Below are 20962 nucleotides of genomic sequence, written 5' to 3'. Positions count from 1 at the left end.
CCTCGAAATTATGCATGTCTCCTTCGGCCGGCCGCGAGGAGCGCGAGAAGCGCGAGAAATATGCACCGCGGGAGAGAACTGCAACCTATGAATAAGTGAACCGGCCCATCGGCCAAGATGGAATCGTTAAACAGAAAGCGGAACGATATGAATTTTCCATCGACCGAAGGAGCCCGCGATTCCTTTCGTACTTTATTTTTCGCCGATCAATGCGCGGAGCACCTTACGCGTCTCGCGAATTTGAAACACTCGAGTGTAGCAAGGTCTCCGTTTATGTTAAAGGATCCATGGAATTTCGGGAATCGGGTACCATTATGTTCGAGAGACTTTTCCCTAGTATTTAAGCCTAGTTGGAAGTTCTTAACATTATTATTTCGCGTGGAATATCTAATTTCTTACTAGATAGTCAATTTTCCCTAAAATTCGAATTTTTGAGATTCAACAATTATTTCGGATAATTAAGAGCCACATAATGTGTCAACTGTATATGCCATTGTATTTGACAGATTCCTCTCCGCGATTTGAGCCTAGTTAGAACTTTCTATTATTTCGCGTTTTTTCGCAGTGTCTAATTATTCGCGATACGACCGTGATCCACTTTCTTAGCGTATAATACATGTCAGTGCCTCTTTAGACATTGACAGCAATTTCCATCTATTCAGGACGCTATATTTCAATAACTCTTGACATCGTTATATTTAGGGAGCTTTCTCCTATCATTTAAGTCTAGCCAGAACTTTCTACGGTTTCTATTTTTCACGAAATACTTAATTTATCGGTGTAATGTAAATTTCTGCAAGAATTTGATCTTCCAAGGTTTAACCACAGTTTACGATAATTCCAAGCAACAAGATTCTTAAAAACGACATTGAAAAGGTATTAAATTAAGAAAGTATTAAATTATTAGTTATAAGTAAGTTATTAGTTATTAAATTTGCAATGTAATTAACATTATGGAAGTTAGAAACTAGCGTATTCCGAGAGTTAACTCGTCGATCGTGCGCATAACTGTTTCCGCCACCAGCAACGCCGACCGTTCACTCGTTTCCCTCTTTAAATACGAGAATTATCGACGGCGGCAGCTGCGAAATACAAACATTGTGGAGAGTCGTTTCAGGTGTACAAACATCGAATCCGAGTTATCCCGGATCGTCCACGCCAACGCTGACCGCTCGGCCACCCCCACCGTACCTTTCCAACACTCTCCAAAATCCTTTCCAACCCTTCTTTCGCGGTGCTGCGACCGTTTGGGAAACCGTTCGCCGTGAAAATAGACAATCGGGACGGTAAAATAAAAGATAATATTTTCATTTGCGCGGAAAATGTAACGTCTGACTTTCATTCTCGACAAATGTTTTAAACCCTTCAGGTTTCCTCGGGAAATTCGGTAACCTAACCTTCGCCGCTTTCCTTGCATATAACTACCAAACGATCGATTTCTCCTTGCTTATCTTGCTTACCGATGTACATAATTTATATTATTGTTATTTCTATAGGAATCGTTATAATAATTTCATTTATAATTTTTCTCAGCAATTTTATATATCAATAACATTAAAAAACAGTCGTGAAAAAACACTATGTAAATGTGCATCTGATCCTATTACTAATTCTCGATTATCATTTTCTATTAGTTTATACATTGTAATCTTATTATTTGTAATTTTTGATGTTGAAATTATTTTAGTTTTACTAATTATAAATCTAATAGAAAATCTTTCATCGACATCCATTGCAGCTTTTATTCTATTTAATTCAATTTTAATTCTCAACCTATGATGACTAATTCACTATATTGACTAATTCACTTAACCTTCGAGTCGATTCGATGCAAAGACTTTTAATTGTAATTTTCCTCGTGGAAGTACGTGCACGAGTTACTGATAGTTAAGAATTAGATTTTTAGCAGAGCCGAATGACGACGGTGATTTAATTTGCCAGAAATAACCCAATTTGATTAACAGGTTAGACGTCATCAATATTTCACTACGGTTTGAGGTAATTAATATAGTAAAATAAATGGTAAATGAATAAGTGGTAGATGGATAAATGATGAATAGTAAATGATAAATCAAATAATGGTAAATGGATAAATAGCAAATAGTAAATGAGAAATCAATAAATGATAAATGGATAAACGGTAAAAGAATAAATGGTAAATACACAGATAATAGAAATAACAGTTCTAATGAAAGTCTGGAGTATCGTTATTTTTATGTTATGTTCATTGTTTCAATGTTCCTAAATATAATTTCGCTCTATATTCTTCATAGCTACCATCGCATAGCATCTTGTTTCACATAAATACATACGTAGATATGAATGGAAGTAAAAACCTCGCACATGCCGCAGGCATAGAATAACAATAGAATGCAGTAACAAAGCTTATACCTTTGCAACTGCACCGATGCGCTTGTATATAAAATTGTACCATGCCCTAACAAAGCTATTCAAACTGTCAAATTTTCTTGTATAAATTCACATATCAATTTTTTGTTCTAAATTCACCAGCTCGATCCATTTGCTTTGACTCACTGTATACATAAAAGAAGTATTGAACAATTTACCATCGAAGAAGCACTATAACAAATTTTTGTATACACAGACGATGTTCTATAAAAGTCCTTGGTCATTTTAAATATTTTGACACGATGTGGACATAGTTTGACGAAGGCTTTCTACCTTCGATTGCGTGTGAAACAGAGAGACGGCATGGCGCGATGCGGTGCAGTGTTCTAATTATTAACTCTCGCCGGTTATTCGACAAGGAGCCTAGGTGCGAGAGCCAGAGGGAGAAAGAAAGAGAGAGAGAGAGAGATAGAGAGAGAGAGAGAGAGAGAGAGAGAGAGAGAGAGAGAGTCAAAGGTAGAAACGGGGTGCAAAGCCGAGAATAAAATAGCAGGTTCGAGCGATCCAAGTTGGCCGAGATCGCCGTGGGGGCTCTCGCGATAAACCGGCCCGCGTATTAATGACAGAGAGAGGTCCGGCTTGCTTGGCTCTGTTGGAAGTTTGCGCGGCCGTCCGACTATCCGGCCAGAAGTTTACTTTCATCGACCGCAGCCCAGCAAGCGCTTCCGACACAACTCTCCGGGATCAGGGGAGCAAGGGGGTGGGCCCTCGATCCGCCGAGGAATTATCAGAGGTACGTTCCGAAAGCTCGCCCCCGTGTAATTGGCTTCGATACACTCTCCTCGGATTTCCCTGAGAACAAACATCGACTGCAATTCACGCGTCCCTCGACTATCCGGCTTCGATCTGCACGTTTACCAAGCGAACTTTTAGTTAATAATACGCTCCCGCGATAGCCGTTCGTTTCGTCAGCTTTCTCTTAACCTTTAACCAACTCGCACTGCAAAAATAGCAAATCTTGAACTCGCGATGGAAATAATCCACTAAATATGGATGGTACACGCTATTTAAGTCTACCTAGCGGTCGATTAAAAATACACGAAATAGCATGAGCATGCATTTATTTTTACCCTGTTCAATTAACACATGCGTGACGACTGCGAGTTTATATTTCATGCAAAAAATATTAATTATTTAAAATAATTTTATAGGAGGGTGCGATATATTTAATACGATAAGTACAGTAAATATAGTTCAGATAAGGTAAACAGTCGTCGAGATAAACTTTTATAACGTTGAACCTTTTATTTGCTCGAAGTAATTTCTTCGAGGACGTCATATGTAAAATAAATTTTTTTTCATTCTGTAAACCATTGCACATGGTATGTGTATGGGGATCTTATGTGTATATGGGGGACAGAATCTTAGTTGTGTAGGCTGTCTTTTGACAGATATGGAGTCGGATAGAATGGCCTGCGCCAATTCCCTATACAGCACTAGGACATGCGGGACGGAGCTGAAGATTCGGGGCTGTCTTTCGACATCACTTCTGCTCTTAGCCCTCGATTTAACCCCAATCGACTGTATCTTCCAGCAGCGAGATCGCGTGACGATTTGAGTTCGTGGGGAAAAGGAAAACTCTCGCATCGGAAACATACTTCTACCAAAATAAATAATCTATTTCCGACACCGCGAATTGAATCATGAACAAATATACAAAGTAGAACAGGGGGAAAAAAGAGGGCATTATTAGAATTTTAAAGTAAGAGACTAAAGATAAACCAAAGGCGAAGCAGGTGCAATAGAAGGAGAAGGATAGAAGGTAGAAACAGGTTTTAGTCAGTAGATATAAGGGACAAGAGTAAGAATGAGAGTGGAGTGGGTTTGAATGTAAAGAACGAAAGCTTAACCCTCTTAGTACCGGCCAAATAAGTCTGCATCTGAGCGAAATGTTGGAAACTCGTTTGACGAAGTTTGATAAAGTTCCGGAAAGAAATTGCAAGAATTTTGAAAAGCCTGATAAATAACAAGTTCAAAAAGGTAGAAGAAATAAGAAATAAAATTGTTGTTTAATAAAAAATATTCAGAAAACTATCTTGTCAATAATAGCCAACAACGATATATCGTTGTTCGGTACTAAGAGGGTTAAGATAGAAGTGGTATTATAAGTAATATATTATTAGGTATTTGTAAACCAAGTATAATTTCTTGGCCGTGATGGGTGAAATAAATATATATATATGTATATGTACAAAGTAGAACAAACCTCTACTTGTTACACACTTTCTGACTCGTTCGACTACGCTAACCGAAAGAAACAGTTAGGAAGTTAAGGCATTGTTAGTTTTCCAAGACAAGGCGGCCTCGCGGTAACTGAAGAATGGTCGAAAGTTTGCCTAAACGACAGTTTCGCCAAAAATTCCCATTTAGCATGGACACCGTAGACGCAGCTGGGGTTAACGATGACGCCCTGCGAGCAACAAAACAACTCGCGGCGCTGGAAACAGTTAACGAACTCGACGATGGATTTAACGTGGCTTCGTATAAATTTCTCGTTATCGAGAAACGGTCTAGGGACGGGGGTGAAGGGAAAGAGAGAAAGCAATAAAAGAACCGGCCGACTCGAGACGGGGGTAGAGGGCTCGCGAGCAGAAGCGAGAGGCAGGAACGCGGCGGGAGACAAATGAAAAAGAGAGGAGAAGGGCAAAGACTCTTCCGTCCGGTTGATTATTTAAATGGCCCAGGCACCGAGCGAAAAAGAAGCTAGTAAAAAGGAAAGGGTTGGGATGGGATACTCGAAACGGTTTATTTTCTTTATCGGTGACCGAGAGGAAGGAGTACTCGCGAATCCGACTCCGATAAAATGCGCGGAGGGTTCGGTCCTAAATGCGATCTCTCGAAATCTATTTGGATGAACAATCTAAGATACAGCGACTCGCCAATTGATTATCATAACGGTCGCTAACACTTCGTGGTTCATATACCGTCTAGAAACGTGTACTTAACTTAGCATTTTGTATTATGATCGTACTAATATAGTCAGAAAAAAACATTACATTTATTGTAATATTTTATAAAATATATTTATTGATATCTCAGGATTACGTTTTGACGAAACGTTTAATTTAGATTATGAATTTTATGCATTTATGAGAAAATCGTAATTTAAAATAGAAGAATGGTTAAAAGAATTTGAACATGTCAATGCCTTATTTTTAATCTATAAAAGTGATGCGAAGGAAAGAATGAGCTTACTATTTAGTTTCTATTTCTTGTAACTAATGCAGACAATTTTTTTTTGCATAAAAATCCGCTGTCTGCATATGGCTGTCAATAATTTCCGGCTAGCTTTCAAAATTAAGTTTTATTGTGTATACTTGAGTGAACTTGATCCGAGAAAGATTTTTAACTTACAGAAGAGGTAAAATGCAATTTAGCGTCATAAATTTTAATTTTCTAGCTTCAGGTTTATTACTTAAATTATTACGTCATTAAGTACAAAAAGCAAGGACAGTAAGGTATTACTGTATAATTTTTCTATAAAATCTGTTAAGGATTCTATAACGATTGAGTTTATGATGCGTACGTGACTTCCTGGCTATTTTTGAGCTGCAAAGCCTTTTTGGCAATTTACGTATTTTAAGCATCTGGCACCGTAAACCAGGAGAAAGACGCCAAGCCCGAGACGAGACGTCGGACCCTTGAACTTTCTCCTGGTGCTCAATAGCCATTTGACGTATCATAAACCCCGTGCACCGTGAAAATTAACGTACACCAAGCAACCCTGTGCAGCCAGCGAATTTGGAGGAAACCCAAGGCATCGACCATTGGAAACAACATTCCGAGGGGCGGTACTTGGTCTTTTGCAACTATTTTCGTATTGGCTGATAGGTGTTCGCCTCATACGAAAAAATAGGGATAAGAGTCTTCGTGGAACGCGAACGACCACGAAGACGCCAGAGTCTATCCAGAGACAATCAAGAGTCAAAACACTAGTACAACTACGAAACACGATAGAAACCAAAGAGATACCCGACGACGAAGAGTAGCAGGGACTCGCCAGACTCTCAGAACTTCTGTACGGTCACTGTGATGGCCTTTGATTAATAACTTCGTTCAATATCAGAGCGTGTTCATCGAACCAGCGACAAATCAACCTTTGCTCTAAACAGTGATCCTTCGAGCCGGATCACGCACGCTCTAAACAAAATCTATACGTTTCGAATTTAATAAACTAATAATTGATTTTGCGGGAATTTTAAGGTTAGAGTTCTGGCACTTAATGTGTTAAACATTTACAAAATTTCTATAATCAAAATGTCTGCAGAAAATTTGTAATCTGCGCATAAAAATGCAATGCACGTTTTAATTATAGTAAAGTGAGAGAAACCATTTTGTCACTTTTTTATGTGAATTGTAAACTTGTAAAAAGTATAATTACATTAATTATAATAAATGCAGAATATATGATATTTAATTTCACTAACTGTACGTAAGTATATGTCCGCTACTGTACGCTGAAATACGTGCAACATAATAGGCTGTTTATACTTCTTCATATTTCTGTATCGATCCTACTGTTTGTTCAAGATTGCATAATAAATCTGTGAAGTCTAACAGTTATTAACAATTCTTGCGACGACGTCCAATTAGATAATTAACACATATTCGTCCGCACAACGAAAATTCGTCATTTCGCGAATACCAAAAGCCAAATAACGAAAATTCGTCATTCGTATATTACAGAAAATAATTGATTCTTGTTCTTTTAATTCTAAATGAACTGAATTCTAATTTTTACTGAACAGAGATAATTTTAACCAAAGACGGTGTAATTATAACCATCACTGAAAAATATATGACTTTTAACAAGACACGTTGTTTTTATATAGATCATACCATTTCCACAGATAATGTTAAAACATGACGTTGTGAAACGTTAAAATGTGAATGACGGTGCAAAAAATGACCGAACAAATACGTGCTAAATACATACATGGCATACGTAGAGCAAGTGGAGCAGTAAGTAAGGCAGACGCGTAAGTGTTCGAATTTCCTCGCGAAACTGTGCATACGTGTGCTACCTGTGCCGGGCTCGCAGAAGGTGTAATTTGTACGCGTATTGGAGTGTCCCGTAATCCCGGCGAAGCCGGTGAAACGTGACCCATGGGTACAATTTTTACGCGAGGACATTCATCGGTGAAGCGAAACCGTGCGCCGTTTCACCCCATCGAAAAGGGAATTCGAAATGCGCCTCCCTCGTTCGAGTCGCGAGACCGAATCCGGGTTAATCGGCCACCAGCCATTTCCATCGCGTGTCTGCAAATTAAAATGCTGCCCAAAAACTTTTTCCCCCCAGATCCACTGCGCCGGAATACTGTCTATAATTTTGCTTCGATTCCATCCCTCTTTCGATCCATCTCTACCAATCACATTGCTAAAACTTCACTGACACGTTAATCGTCTACGTTTGGCTAACTGTCCAATTCGACAACCTTTTGAAAATTTAAATATGGAACAGATCGAATTTTACTGGAACAAATTGACATTGGATTTTAGTTTTGATTTCGTTAATTAAATTCGTTCAATTTTTTGATCTTTCGAAGTTGCCGCTTACTTTGTAAAGATGATTTTTAACATGAAATTCTGTTCTACTATTATCAATGTTGAACTATTATACAACAGATGGATGGAAAAGATTCTAAAAGCTCCGATCACTGTAGCTCTATAATTAAATAACAAGGGTAGTATTTCTCGTAGCACTAAAAGCAGCTGTTTTATATTACTGTATACATATATTGAATAAATAACTCGCAATCTTATTTTTACAATGTGAACAATCGTAACTGAAAAATCATTGAATTTTGACGGAATCTGCAAGCAAAGTGTTAAAAGTAATTTCTATTTTAACACATTAAGGGTAGGGCATTTTCATTAAAACTTTTGTACACGACGGGTGATTTTAATGATACAAAATTCCTTCAACATGTATTTACCAAAATATAATGAATATTTGTGCAATTAACACTTTGCCGTCTGCATTTCTCGCAAAAATTTCTTCGCTTGGCGCCGGCAACACTGATTCAGATGACTTCACTTGACGCCTTTATCGAGAAATTATAAATTGTCAAGTTTTATTAATCTCATCTCTCATGAATTTTCAATTCTATTCACCTATTTTCATGAAATTTCGCAGATATACATATGTAAATAAATGTAAAATTTGTCTGTCTTATACAGAATGAGCTTCAAGAAGATATGCATGCATATGTGCACGTTACACCACTGTGGTGACGCTGGACGGCATAGCGTTAATATATTTTATCGAAATTTTCAAATTATATTCAACTGACGGGGAGACACTAATAAAAATATGTTACAATGCGTAGAATGAAACGATAAATCTCGTTCTGCGTCCGTAACCCGTTAATTGATAAATAATTTGAAGGTGCAGCAACAGGAAACCAGTGTCGAACGCTTTCTACAATCGCTATAGTGTTCTCACCGGGACGCTACCAGGCGAGACAGGTCTGGGTTAGGTCTGCCGAGGATTCTCAATTACCTAGCACCATTCTCGCCCCACTTAGGGAACAGGTAGTCGCCCAGTTTCAGGCATCAGCCTGTAAACACGGAGGTTCTCGGTTCGACTTCGTTTTCCTCGTTCCCCGAGCTACTGGAACTGCGGGTGAACTCGGACGAACGCGAGGGGTTGCAACGGCTTCCAGAGGGGGAGATCGGTTAGGTCTGTGTAGGGGTTGCAACGGTGGCGTGCCGGCAGCGAGGAAGAATGATAAACTTGCGACACGTACGCAGGGAGTCGTGTTTCGCCGGCTGGGTCAGTACGGTTGAATAGAAAGCGTGGGCTGCCCGATCGATTCGCGGAAATCGAGGAATAGCGGTAACTCGATTAAGCTTTTAGAAGCCAGCTTTCCAGCCTTCCCTGTCGGTGGATATCGTTCCCAGTAACCGGGCAACTAATACCTCTCGATTAGTTCGTTGCTCCAACGAATTGCAAATTTTTCCTCGCCTCAGTTAACACATTCCGTGCCAAACCGTTTTTGTCCCATACGATCTCCAGGCAAAATTGATATACTATCACACGATACGTCATTACACCATCAATTCATAAATGAATAATTTGTTTATAGTAGTTGTCATAACGTGTACCGTTTATGGTACACGTGACGTTGTAATCAGTTTGACTGTGAATGTTAATCAGTTCGAAAATTTTTGGTTAGTGAAAAGAATATGTTGTATTTGAATTTGTTAAGTAACAACGGGACAAGTGTAATATTCATCAAAAGAGGCAGTAGATAGATATACAGAACTAACATTGTTTGTTTTCCAGTGACTTACAACGATTGCCCGAAGAAACCATTTTTATGCGTGCCTCGCTTTAAACAAGTCAACCATTACATTTAATTAATAATTATCGTACATATGATAGTGAAATCAATTTATTTGCTTCTTTCTATACTACGTTTCGTATAATGCCCATTTTCATTTACTGGAAATATATTTTACAGTGGCCTGTAGATCAAGTTAAACGTGTACCACAAACGATACACGTGGCACGGAGTGTGTTGTGGGAGGCGGGGGGGGGGGGGGGGGGGGGAGGCGACGGGGGGGGGCATTCGGCTGAAAAAATAAAATTTTAAAAAGATACCCTTTTTATAGTATTTTCTACACAGAAATGAATTCATTTAATTTTTCTACTTCCATTTTTGAGAAACAAAACAATTTTATGGTCAAAAAATTATTGGATAACTAATTCGTTCTATTACTAATTTTTAATATTGATTATGGAATTTTCTGGATTCTTCAATACCCTAAACCGTATACTAATTGTATATGCATATGAATCGTATGTGTTTCTAGATAATATGAAATGAGATAGCATATAGATAATAGATAATAAGCACTCGATACTAATTAGCTTCATGACAACATCTACTATCCGAATATTGATCAACGACTCAAAATTTCAATGTAAAATTTGACGTAAAATTTCCTGTCCCAGTTATAAAAATATTGTAAGCTATAATAAGAGCATACGTGAAATAATATATGTTATCCACCGTGTAATAATAAATACTAGACTACTTATGTAATTTCGAAATTTTCTTCGAGAATTCCGTCGCTCATGTTTACCGTCCGTCTTCAACTCCGTTCACATAAACGAACTAAATTTCATGTATTTCTTTTTCTTTCTTGAGTGTTATATTTAAATTTTTAGTTTTAAGTTTCTGTATTTTATCCGTCCTTGTGTGACTACTACATTACTATTCTCTGATAGTAACAAACAGTTATTCCGTCTATCAATGATATTATTATCGATTCAAAAATATTATTATTAAAGAAGTTACTTAAAAATATTTATATGTTAGTATTTATTTATTATTATTATCTATTTGTAATTAATTACAAATTACTATTAAACCCTTGCATTGCGATTCCTTTCATGCTCTGTTGGTTCACACTTATTCATCCTTGATAATTTCCCTAATAGGACCAGACAATTTTTATTTCTTATATCATCTCTACTTACTTTCGTTTCTAGACTTTTATAACAGAAGAATTAAATTATATTTTGATTTAAAAGAAATTAATAATATTCATATTTAGTAGACCACGCACGACATCTTTATCACGAGTTTGATTCGTTATTATAATGCAAGGGGTTAAAAAATATTATTTGTGACGACCTGTGCAACGTGCACACGGTCTGCCAACATACATTGTACGCGCACCGACAATCGTCCTCGGGAAGCGCTCGGCGATCGATCCGCAGGACGATCGTCGTTTATTTAACAATTGGCGATCGAAGGCGGGAGATCGCCAGACAAAGGTAAACGACGCGCATTCGCTTACGAGAACTCGGTTGATGCGGACGGTTGCTCCCGAGGCATAATAAAGGACAAGACAAAGCGAACGAATTATCAGTTATTTCACCCGTGCACCACATATTCAAAAAAGAGAAATTTTTATTCTTAATCGTTTCTAATTTACGAAATTTCGAAAATCGTTATTGATTCACCGCCTGTAACAGAGTATGTAATTACCGATGCCAACATTCTATTCGCCACTGTCTAGTTTCGATAGCGAACACTGATTCCATTTAACGTATGCATAAACGAGTTCGATTAAAAATTGTGGTATCGAATGAAATCGATACACAGTATTAGTAATTTTTCTCTGAATCAATTCTGTCTCCCTCGGTCGCTGACTGAAATCGGCGCGCAATGAAAATCCCGGTAAGATTCTCGGCGAATAAATTCAGCGGATATTCGGCCGTGTCGCAGAGAGCAATTTGTGCGACGGAAATACCGCGATTTCTCAGAGGATCTGCATCAAGATCGTTAATCGCGTCGCGTAACGAGACGCCCGAAGCGTGCGCCACCGGTAAAATTGCTCCCCCAACAGAAACGCAGCAGGGCCAACGTGGCCGGGAATCGAGTAGGAAATTCGGTTCTTAGCGAGGGAAATCGAATTTTTGCCGATCGGGGTAGGGAAATTCAATTCGGTGGGAGAGCAGTCTTTTTTAAATAGCGTCGATCGCGAGAGAAAATAGAGCGTCGCGGCCGCGTCCAGATTTCCGAGGCAGAACTATTCGGTTCCCGGCCAGCACTGCCGGAGATAAATCCGACAAAGAATGTCGCTCGATCCTTTTTTTCCCCCGGCCGGGATTATTCGCGGTGTCGGTGGTCCGATGAAGCGACGCCGTGCCGTTCCAATTTCCACGGGACCGCTGAAATATTTGCGCGGAATCCATTAGGCTCGCTGCGTTTTTAATGAAACGATCGGATCCGTGATTTAATTCGACCGACGAAACGCCAGAGATAACCGGATAACGCGAGTAGAAGCGAAGCGCCTCGAAATCCGAGCCGGGGGGATCGAGGTCGCCTTTAATCGAGCACATCTCGCACCGAACAACTTTTCTAAGCGAAACTTTCGTCGATAAATCTTCCCACGAATGATCCTGCGGCGATCCACGGATATCCTACGCGAGTTTACCAGCCGCCAACGTTGTGTTACCACGGTCCCGTGAAGGCCCGCGCATTTCAACATGTTAAAGAGACACAATTTAAAAGATCGTGGCTCGAACTTGCGCTGGAATATTGAACGCTTTGTAGAATTTTAAATGCTTTGGTGCTCGAAGTTCGGAATTCTCTACAAAGACGTGCCAAGTTATTCATCGTTCAACGTCATTAATTCGGAAGATACTTCGCTATGAACGCGACGTCATCCTCGGAACTATTCATCACTTCGAAATACAGAGTTATACAAAGCTTGCTGCATCGAACAAGATCCATTTTTATGCAATATTATTTAGTATTTATGAATCATAAAAGTCGTGCAGCATAATTCATAGAACAACATCTATTCGTGATCATAATTTGTTACTTACTATGACAGTGCAGATTTTATGCATTTATGGGAATTATGCAATAAAGATATTCAAATAAGGTAAGGTTGTCCATATATTATTTTCATCTCTTTGGAATTGTTAAAAGAGGAAAGAATATGAAGTATGAAGAATTTCATACTTAATGACTTAATAATTAATTTTCAATAATTTATATCGACTAACGGGTTATAATCGTTGATCACTAATCGGACTGTATTTTTAATTATCACAAATTAGTTACAATAACCAACGACTTACAATCGTTCGTCATTAATTGGATTACCTTTTCCTAATTATTGTAAATTGGTTATAATAACTGTGAATCGAGTAACAGTGAATTTTGGGAAAGCAACTGATTAATAAACCCTCGATTGCGGGGATCTCCGGCTGCAGCGTGGAATCGCGAAAGAAACTTCCGCAGCTAATACCGCGTGTGTATCGGTGCACTGCGTTTGCAGGCGATCTCCGTTGCGTTCGGCAAACACTTTCCCGTTTTGGGCAAAGGGCTGCGATCAAAGGGCGCGCTGTATTGGTCTGGTAGGGAAGTTTTCCCTGGAAAAGGGGGCGAGTTACGGTGGAATTAGAGGGAAGCATCGCTCGCGAAAAGTATCCTGGAAACTCTTTGACGAATCTCCGATGTTTCATCGGAGCCGGGCCCTGTCTTTTATCATGCTGCAAGGGGGAAAACGTTGCGTCGGTTCTCATACACTGCGCGGCTTCTGTTTTATCGCGTCGTAAAAAGCTTTACTTATCCTCGACGCGCAAAGCTCGCCGCGGTGGCTTGTATCTCGATGTATATGGCGGTTGTAGCACGCAGTGGACCGTTGTTTATGCAGCTTTTACCCGGTTCTACCCCGAGCATGGATTCGCCTCGTTCGTTTCGCGAATCCTGCGATCGCGTCCCTAATCGCGGGCGTGGTTCGCGAAAAACACCGGAGGACGCCGCGAAACGATTCGTAACTCTCGTGCTTCGAGGGATTTAGCGTGTTTCAGGAAAGCGACTGAATGGATATTGTATTGTGAATCTTTGAAAAAAAACGCTTTTATCATGTCTTCTCGAAGAACAGAATGCGTCCAAACGACTTGGGTTCTTAACATTACGATACAGCTGGTTGAAGAAGACGCACTACATCAGGATTGTGCATATTTTGTTCGAATAACGAATAACATTTTATTTGTAGCATTTAATCGAAACGTTATTTGGATAAAATTTTATTTGAAGAAATTAATCGGCACGGTAACCAGGTTTTTTATTCGAAGGATTCAATCTTCATATTACTCGAATATAATTTTATTGAACAAATTTATTCAAAATGTTACCTGAATAAAATTTCATTTGAAGAATTTATTCGACATGTTATCCGGACAAAATTCTATTTAAAGAATTTATCCGTTATGTTATCCGAATAAAATTTTATTTGAAAAAGCTATTTAATATATTATCAGAATAAAATCGTATTCGAACAATTATAAATTCTGTAAATGATCATTGGTATATATTTTCCATCTTTTGCTTTTGCTCTAGTTCCTGCAATAATCATACTCGTTCTAATTAAGTATCTTACACTTTTCTCTTTTTTCTAAATAAACGAAATGGTCGCAATCGCATTTATCGTGGGACCATCTTCTTGAAGCTCATTCTGTGTAATGTGCAGGGTTTTGAACATTTGAGTACTAAAAACATTGCAACTGTCATTGAAACGTGTATAAATCAACCTAGTTAATACGACTGCAAAACGTGTTATAATTGCATCAAGAGAAAATCTCGGAGAAAGTTAAAGAAAACCGTACTTTACACTACAACACCCTCTTAACAATATCGTTATCTATGCAGTGCATATCACTTAATAATCTGACTAAAAGGAAACACTCTTTCGGCTCAGATTCAGATAATTGCTACATTAGCATTCTCTGAACTAAATCACATTTAAGATTGAAAGTAGCTTTCGAAGGAGAAAATTACTCGAGGTTGATAGTAATTTCACGCCTTAAGGACGCGAACAAATGATTTAACATTTGTAGCTGCAGCGACCATGTAAATCGAGTCCAGAATTGCATGAAAGGATTGTTCATAACATTGCAACTTTGTTAAACTTCCAAGCGTTTCTAGCAACAAGGCTGAAGCGTTCAAAGCGATCCGAATGCGGAAAAGCCACGTTGCTTCGCAATGGGATAACAATGCGTAAACGGGGAACAAGGAAAGTTTGGAAAAGGTTACAGAATTAGGTTCCCAAAACGGGTGGAAGGCTACGAATAACATCGTGCTCGCCGAAACTAGAAACCGTTGAGCACGATCCAAACGTTCCGTTGCACGCTGAACACACTTCCGTTTTTGCAACACGACTTCCCGCTTGTTACCTTCTTATCCTGGAGGTAGGAGAGCGCCTTCTGACTCCATCCAGCGGGAGCGCAGAGTTGCACAATCGCACAGTTCCGAGGAAAAGCTAACGCACACGAACGAAGACTTTTGGTTATTTTTTTCTTTTTTTTTCGCCAAGGCGTCTGCGTCTGTGAGACACTGCGGCTATGTTTGTACGTACAAAACCCGTGCTAGACCAGCGTCAGTCTTTTCCGCACTTTTAGCTTTTATTCCGCCTTCCCGCTGTCAAGCAGCACGCTCCATAATTTCGTGACACGGGTCGCGTTACCCGGGAACGTCAGCCGGTGGTTCTCGAATAACCATACATTATCCGAGTCGCAACGTTTCATAATAGGTTCACGGTCTTTCCCGTTGTCATCAATTCCCCGCCTGTCGTTGGAATGCCGATCTCGCGAATAAAATAGCAGAGATAATAAATAAGGAGTCGATCGATGAGGATACCCGAATATTCTCCTGCTCGAGAGAACACTTTGATTACGCGAGACGAGTTTACGGTATTTAAACGCTTCACCGGAGACAATTGAAATATCTCCGGGAGGATCGAAAGACTAGCTCGCGTAATTAGCTGTCGCTCGAAGTGTATTCGCGTCTCGCGTGAAATTATTTCCATATTACAGTTGATCATTTCAAGTGTGACGACGGTTAAATGACTAGTCTTGAGAGGAAAACAACATGTAATTCTGACAGGTAGATGAGAACAGTACCTAAGTACTCCACAGTACCAAATTGTTTCGCGTTTCTAAACGTATTATGCGAAGAGATCATTTTACCAAAATTTGAGAACAATTTATTTTGCCGAATAGCTGTCGTCGTTCATTCAGCATTATATTAAGCTTTTTCATAAGCTTTACAGAGAATCTTGCAGATTCGATATCAAAAAGTTTTCTAGTATATTAGAAAAATAGAAAAATTTAATATACTTTGCACGATAAGTGTAAAGTTAATTACGCTGAAAATAAACGGAAGGCACAGTAATTAGCTCCGCTAGGCACAATATTCGGCTCTTCTATAGCTGAAGAGAATTTCATTCTTCGCTACTATAGCCACCCTGCGTGGATACACAGATAGATTTCGTTGAGATCCGCGCAAATTAGGTCGCGGAGGGTAAAGCTCTCCTTAAGCGAACGCGTAACACGGTTCGACGAATTCCGGTCTTGGTGACGTGAGTCGCGCACGCGCTACACCGGAAGAGAAAAAAGGTAGGCGTGGGTGCAGGATTCACCGATAGCCGAACGAGGGGAAACGGGCTGAGGACGGAAGACGAGTGGACGCTGGAATAACGAGTGGCAGAGCCGCGTTTCGAGCGGAATGAAACGGAACGGAGTCGCGTTTTAAAGCTCTCGCCGAACGGAGTCTAGTGGCTGCGAAGAGGCTGTTTCCGCGCTCGTTGCTTGCTTTGCAAGAACAGCCACTGTAACGCCTGCCCTAACGACCTCGAACCGGGCCTTAAAACTGTTTGACGAACTACGCGCGTGCAAACGCCTGAGAAACGCGCGCAGGACGCACCGAAACCTTTCGCTGTCGCTTGCATTTAACGGATACGTTGCCGTTTGCGTTCTGCGACAGCGACACGCTTCAACTTTAAATTAAAATCACGTTCTACGGCGGTTTTCGTCCGAAAAAGGACCTCCTAACGATCTTTTCTAACTGTAGTCGTGTAGTTCAATTTCTAACTGCGAGAAATGCTTTGGAAGCTTAAAAAAGTCGATGTAAGTTTCAGAATAGTAGAAGGTAAAATAGTATTAAAATATTAGTAATTATAATAATTCATTTGCGACATATAATATTTCTCAAAAATGATATTCATAAATCGCCATCACACTGGCAAAAGGGCATAAGTTACGATTATATTAAATTATTATAATAATACCATAAATATTAGGTGTATACAAAATTTATTGTTTTATTTCTTTTTAAGAACAGATCGAATTTTCTGATAGACCTAATATTAACCGCTTGCAGTACCGTTACCTTTCCAATAACGATGCTTAAATGTTTTTCGACTGTAATAATTTCTTAGGCGAGAAGCAAAATCGATATTTATAGTGTACCCACATTTACTTCGATGCTTAAACGTTAATAACGAAATAATAGAATTTTATTTCGACTTAAAGAAACATTCATACTTAATTGATCATTAGTAGAAGTCACCATCGTGAGTCAAACTCGTCGAAGTACGGCAAGAGGTTAAAGTACTAGAAGTTAAATTTTAAAATCGGATATTAAGTGTTTAAATAATCAATCAATATTGGAGTTCAAAGCCGCTTGAAGATCGAGCCGTTATACCACAATTTTGTACCTGCAGAAATGTAAATGATTTGTTGAAGTGAATCAACCGTTTGAGCGTTACTAGACTACAACATATAGGGAAAAGTTGCCAATATCATACTAAATTCTAAAATAGATACCATGTCAACACATTACTCTAAACAATTATTTTTATAAATATGATTACCAATTTTACATGTTTTTTTAAATTTATTTAAGTAGTACAACTACGACAACTCTCCCCCCTAGCATTACCGGGAAGGATTAAAGATCCTCGTGCATTTGTAGAAATTATGCATCAATTGATCATAAGAGAAGCTGCGTATTAAATAAGAGCAATATTACGTTTCTTCTAGTTCTACTAGGAAAAATATCCTGGTTAACAGAATTAAGTTCTCCCTGTTTAATCTCTTCACGCCCTCGGCCACGTATACGTACGTTTAGTTCCCTTAAAATTATGATTATACCAAGTGTAAAGAAAATGAGAATCAGTTGAAAAACTATTCGCTACAGAATCCCTCCGCAAAACTTACAAAACCTCATCGAATGGAATAAGATGGATGATAAATAAAAAAGAATCAATTAAATTGATTGTTCCCTACTATACAAATTCATCCCTGAAGAGGTTAAGCTTTTGTGAAATAATAAGTAGATGGATTTTATGGACCTATGTTGAAAATGAGCAGATGAAATTCTAAACAGTGAAAAGATTGGAAGAAATTAAGCATATTAGTGTACTAATTTTAAGTTATCAACATTTTTAAAGATAAAAATGAATTATACTTAGTTCCTATATATTACCATCGACGTGTAATGTATTTATTTCGCTGTCTAATAAGTTACGAGTAAAATAAGATTCCTATACATATTAATTTTCACAGTGTAATCATTATGATAGAACTTCATAAGCAACCATGGAACGACTATCCCACCGTTTTCGAGCGGGTTTTGCTACAGCGTTCGACGAAGCCAGTTCGGCTAATTGTTATCAGTTGCGAACGGTTTGGTAGACGGAACGCGATTCGCAGCGCATCAACCGCAAGCCGTAGCGCGTGCAATTCAACCGGTCCCCCACCCCCGCGTAACAATTATCCGACACACTAACTTTGCAACGCAACCCCCGACGGGTCGGGGCTTGCACCTTTTACGGCGTACCATCTCCGATTGTCTCTCTATACCGCGCGCCAGACGCGCGGAGAATGCATCGTTTAATTAGACCGTCGAGTACGTCGACCTTCTATTAGCGGAAGCAAGTTCCGCGCGACTTTCGAGGCTGCCAAAGTTCGGCTCCCTACCCCTCGCCGTTTGCTCCCCGGGCAAAGTTGGATACATCGATTTTCAATTTCGTGCTCGATTGAAATTTCAGCCTGTCGCGAGCACGAAAGTTGCAGGGGCTTGATGATAGAGCGACTGTCTAAAGTGACTCGCAATCGCCCCGGAATTACGATTCAATCCCATCTCGGTCGATTAGGAACGTTCGGGAACACTGTTTCATTCGTTCGAAACTATGGAGGTTATTGTCAGGAGAAATCGGTTCCCTAGCAGCTTTTGCTATTGTTGTTCCATGCTGCGCAGAGTTCGGCATTGCTCGAATTATTTCGGATAAATGTTTAACCAACACAATTGTTCGAATGAATTCCTTTTAGACGAATTGTTTGTTCGAATAGCTCGAATTATATCATAATAGCTACCTATCATATGTTATATGTATAACATAGAATAATAGTTACTTCTCGTAAATTATTCTATTTATTCGAGTTTTGCTCAGATAATTCAAATACATAATTCGAAAACATGTTTTATTGGAATAATTGGAAAAAAATAATATGGTAGAAATAAATCGATAAATTATGTGAAAAAGCACTTTGTATTCTACCATTTGTATTAAAAACAATTATTTTCCGTATAAATTCTCGTACGAATCAATTCTTATAAGAATACAATTTTATTTGAACGACTTTGCATCTAAATATAATTTTGCTCAACTGAATATTTACTCGATACTGACGAATTAAATTTTATTCCTCTGAATATTTACTCGATAGTGACGAATAGAATTTTATTCGTCTAAATATTTACTGGATAGTGACTAATAAAATTTTATTAGATTGAATACTTAATCAATTTAATTATATTAGATTGAATATTTAATTAATTTTTATTATATAATGAATACAATTTTTGGTCCCTACGTCCGTCATCAGAATACAACTTCGTCCAACTCTCACGCGAGCATGTTTATATAATTACATCGATTTTACATATCACACTAACCTAAAAAACGAACAAACATTCGAAGACAACGGCAAGTTTCAAAATTCCTCGAAGCGTAACGACATTTAAATATAAAACGCTAGCATTAATCTAATAATTCATTAATTCTTCTTACCCGACGAACAAGTATGTAATCAATCTACCGATTGTCTGTGACCTTACAAGATGTAATTGTGCATTTACGTCTACTCGAACGCATATATAACCCATACGTTCAACAGTAAACACTGAAGTATCTGTCACATAGTCACTGAGATCTGTAGTATCGTCGTCTCCGGTACACCGAACAGAACTTGGACCAGACAAAACCTGCTTAAGATCGCGTTAATTCGCATGTGTCCTCGACAAGGTGTCGGCGACCGCGTAATCTCTCGACAACCCTCGGCTTTCATGGCCGCAAATGGACAACGGGGACGTTTAGTTAAATTAACAGGCGGCTTAAATCATGGAAGAAAGGAAGAAAATTTCCAGAGGACGGTCGTCAATGGAACAAGGAGAACAAATGCAAAGCCGAGACCGGATTAATCGAGGGACCCTGGGCTTTTCAAAGGATAAAGAGAATTGAAACAACGGCTGGTGACATCGTGAGTGTATACGCGGCATGTTCGGACGGTAACCGGTACATATGTACGACACAATTAAGCCTCGGTCGTGTGTACACCGAGGGTGGCGGATGGATGGATGGTGAGAGAGAGGGGGGGAGGAGAGACAGAGAGAGAGAGAGAAAGAGAGAGAGAGAGAGAGACAGAGGGATGGAGAGAGACTTACCTCGAATGCAGGGCGCAGCCACGCTGCACTGTGGGGTAACTAGAGGATACCGGCGGAGGCGGAGGCGGAGCGCAATAAGCCGGTGGCGGCGGTGGATCATGTCTGTGGAGATGGTTATGCCGGTGGCTGTGGGAATAGCTCAGGGAGCCCCGCAGACTCCCGGGCAGCTGGCGATGCGGCGTTGACTGGTCGCTGAAACCGCCAAAATTAAATTCTTTTCATATTTTCTCTGCAAGACCAGGCCCTCCATACTTTTATTCAATTTTCTCTGTTCTCTCCTATGGAAAGAAAGCAATTTTTAAAGTTACATTGGAACGGATAGATTGGCTAGCAAGGTCCTAGCTTCGTAGGAACCCAAACTTCGTCGTGGACTAGAGCAGAAGCTCTGCTCGTTAAACCTTCTCGTATTAGAATTCTGTGGAATATTGGCGCTAGGTTCTCGGAGCTTTACCTATTTTATCTTGCTTCATAAAACGCAATGTTCAATGGAATAAATCTATTGATAAATTCCCTGT

At 39.3% G+C, this 20962-nt stretch overlaps 1 protein-coding gene across 6 annotated transcripts in view; it reads right to left on the bottom strand.

The window, feature by feature from the left end:
- LOC144478415 (uncharacterized) overlaps positions 1 to 20962 on the bottom strand; it is a 248983-nt gene that overhangs the window by 208463 nt on the left and 19558 nt on the right. For all 6 annotated transcript variants that reach the window (XR_013495341.1, XM_078196269.1, XM_078196275.1 and 3 more), the window contains exon 2: positions 20448 to 20639. Coding sequence is in view for 5 of the 6 variants with exons in the window: in XM_078196269.1 (XP_078052395.1) it covers positions 20448 to 20639 (192 nt within the window). In the remaining variant the exon portion in view is untranslated. The remainder of the gene's footprint in view (positions 1 to 20447; positions 20640 to 20962) is intronic.

The sequence above is a fragment of the Augochlora pura genome, chromosome 2 (genome assembly GCF_028453695.1).
Source record: "Augochlora pura isolate Apur16 chromosome 2, APUR_v2.2.1, whole genome shotgun sequence".
Taxonomy (NCBI): Eukaryota; Metazoa; Arthropoda; class Insecta; order Hymenoptera; family Halictidae; genus Augochlora; species Augochlora pura.
Note: the sequence above shows the minus strand (reverse complement) of the source record. Positions and strands in the feature narration are given on the sequence as shown.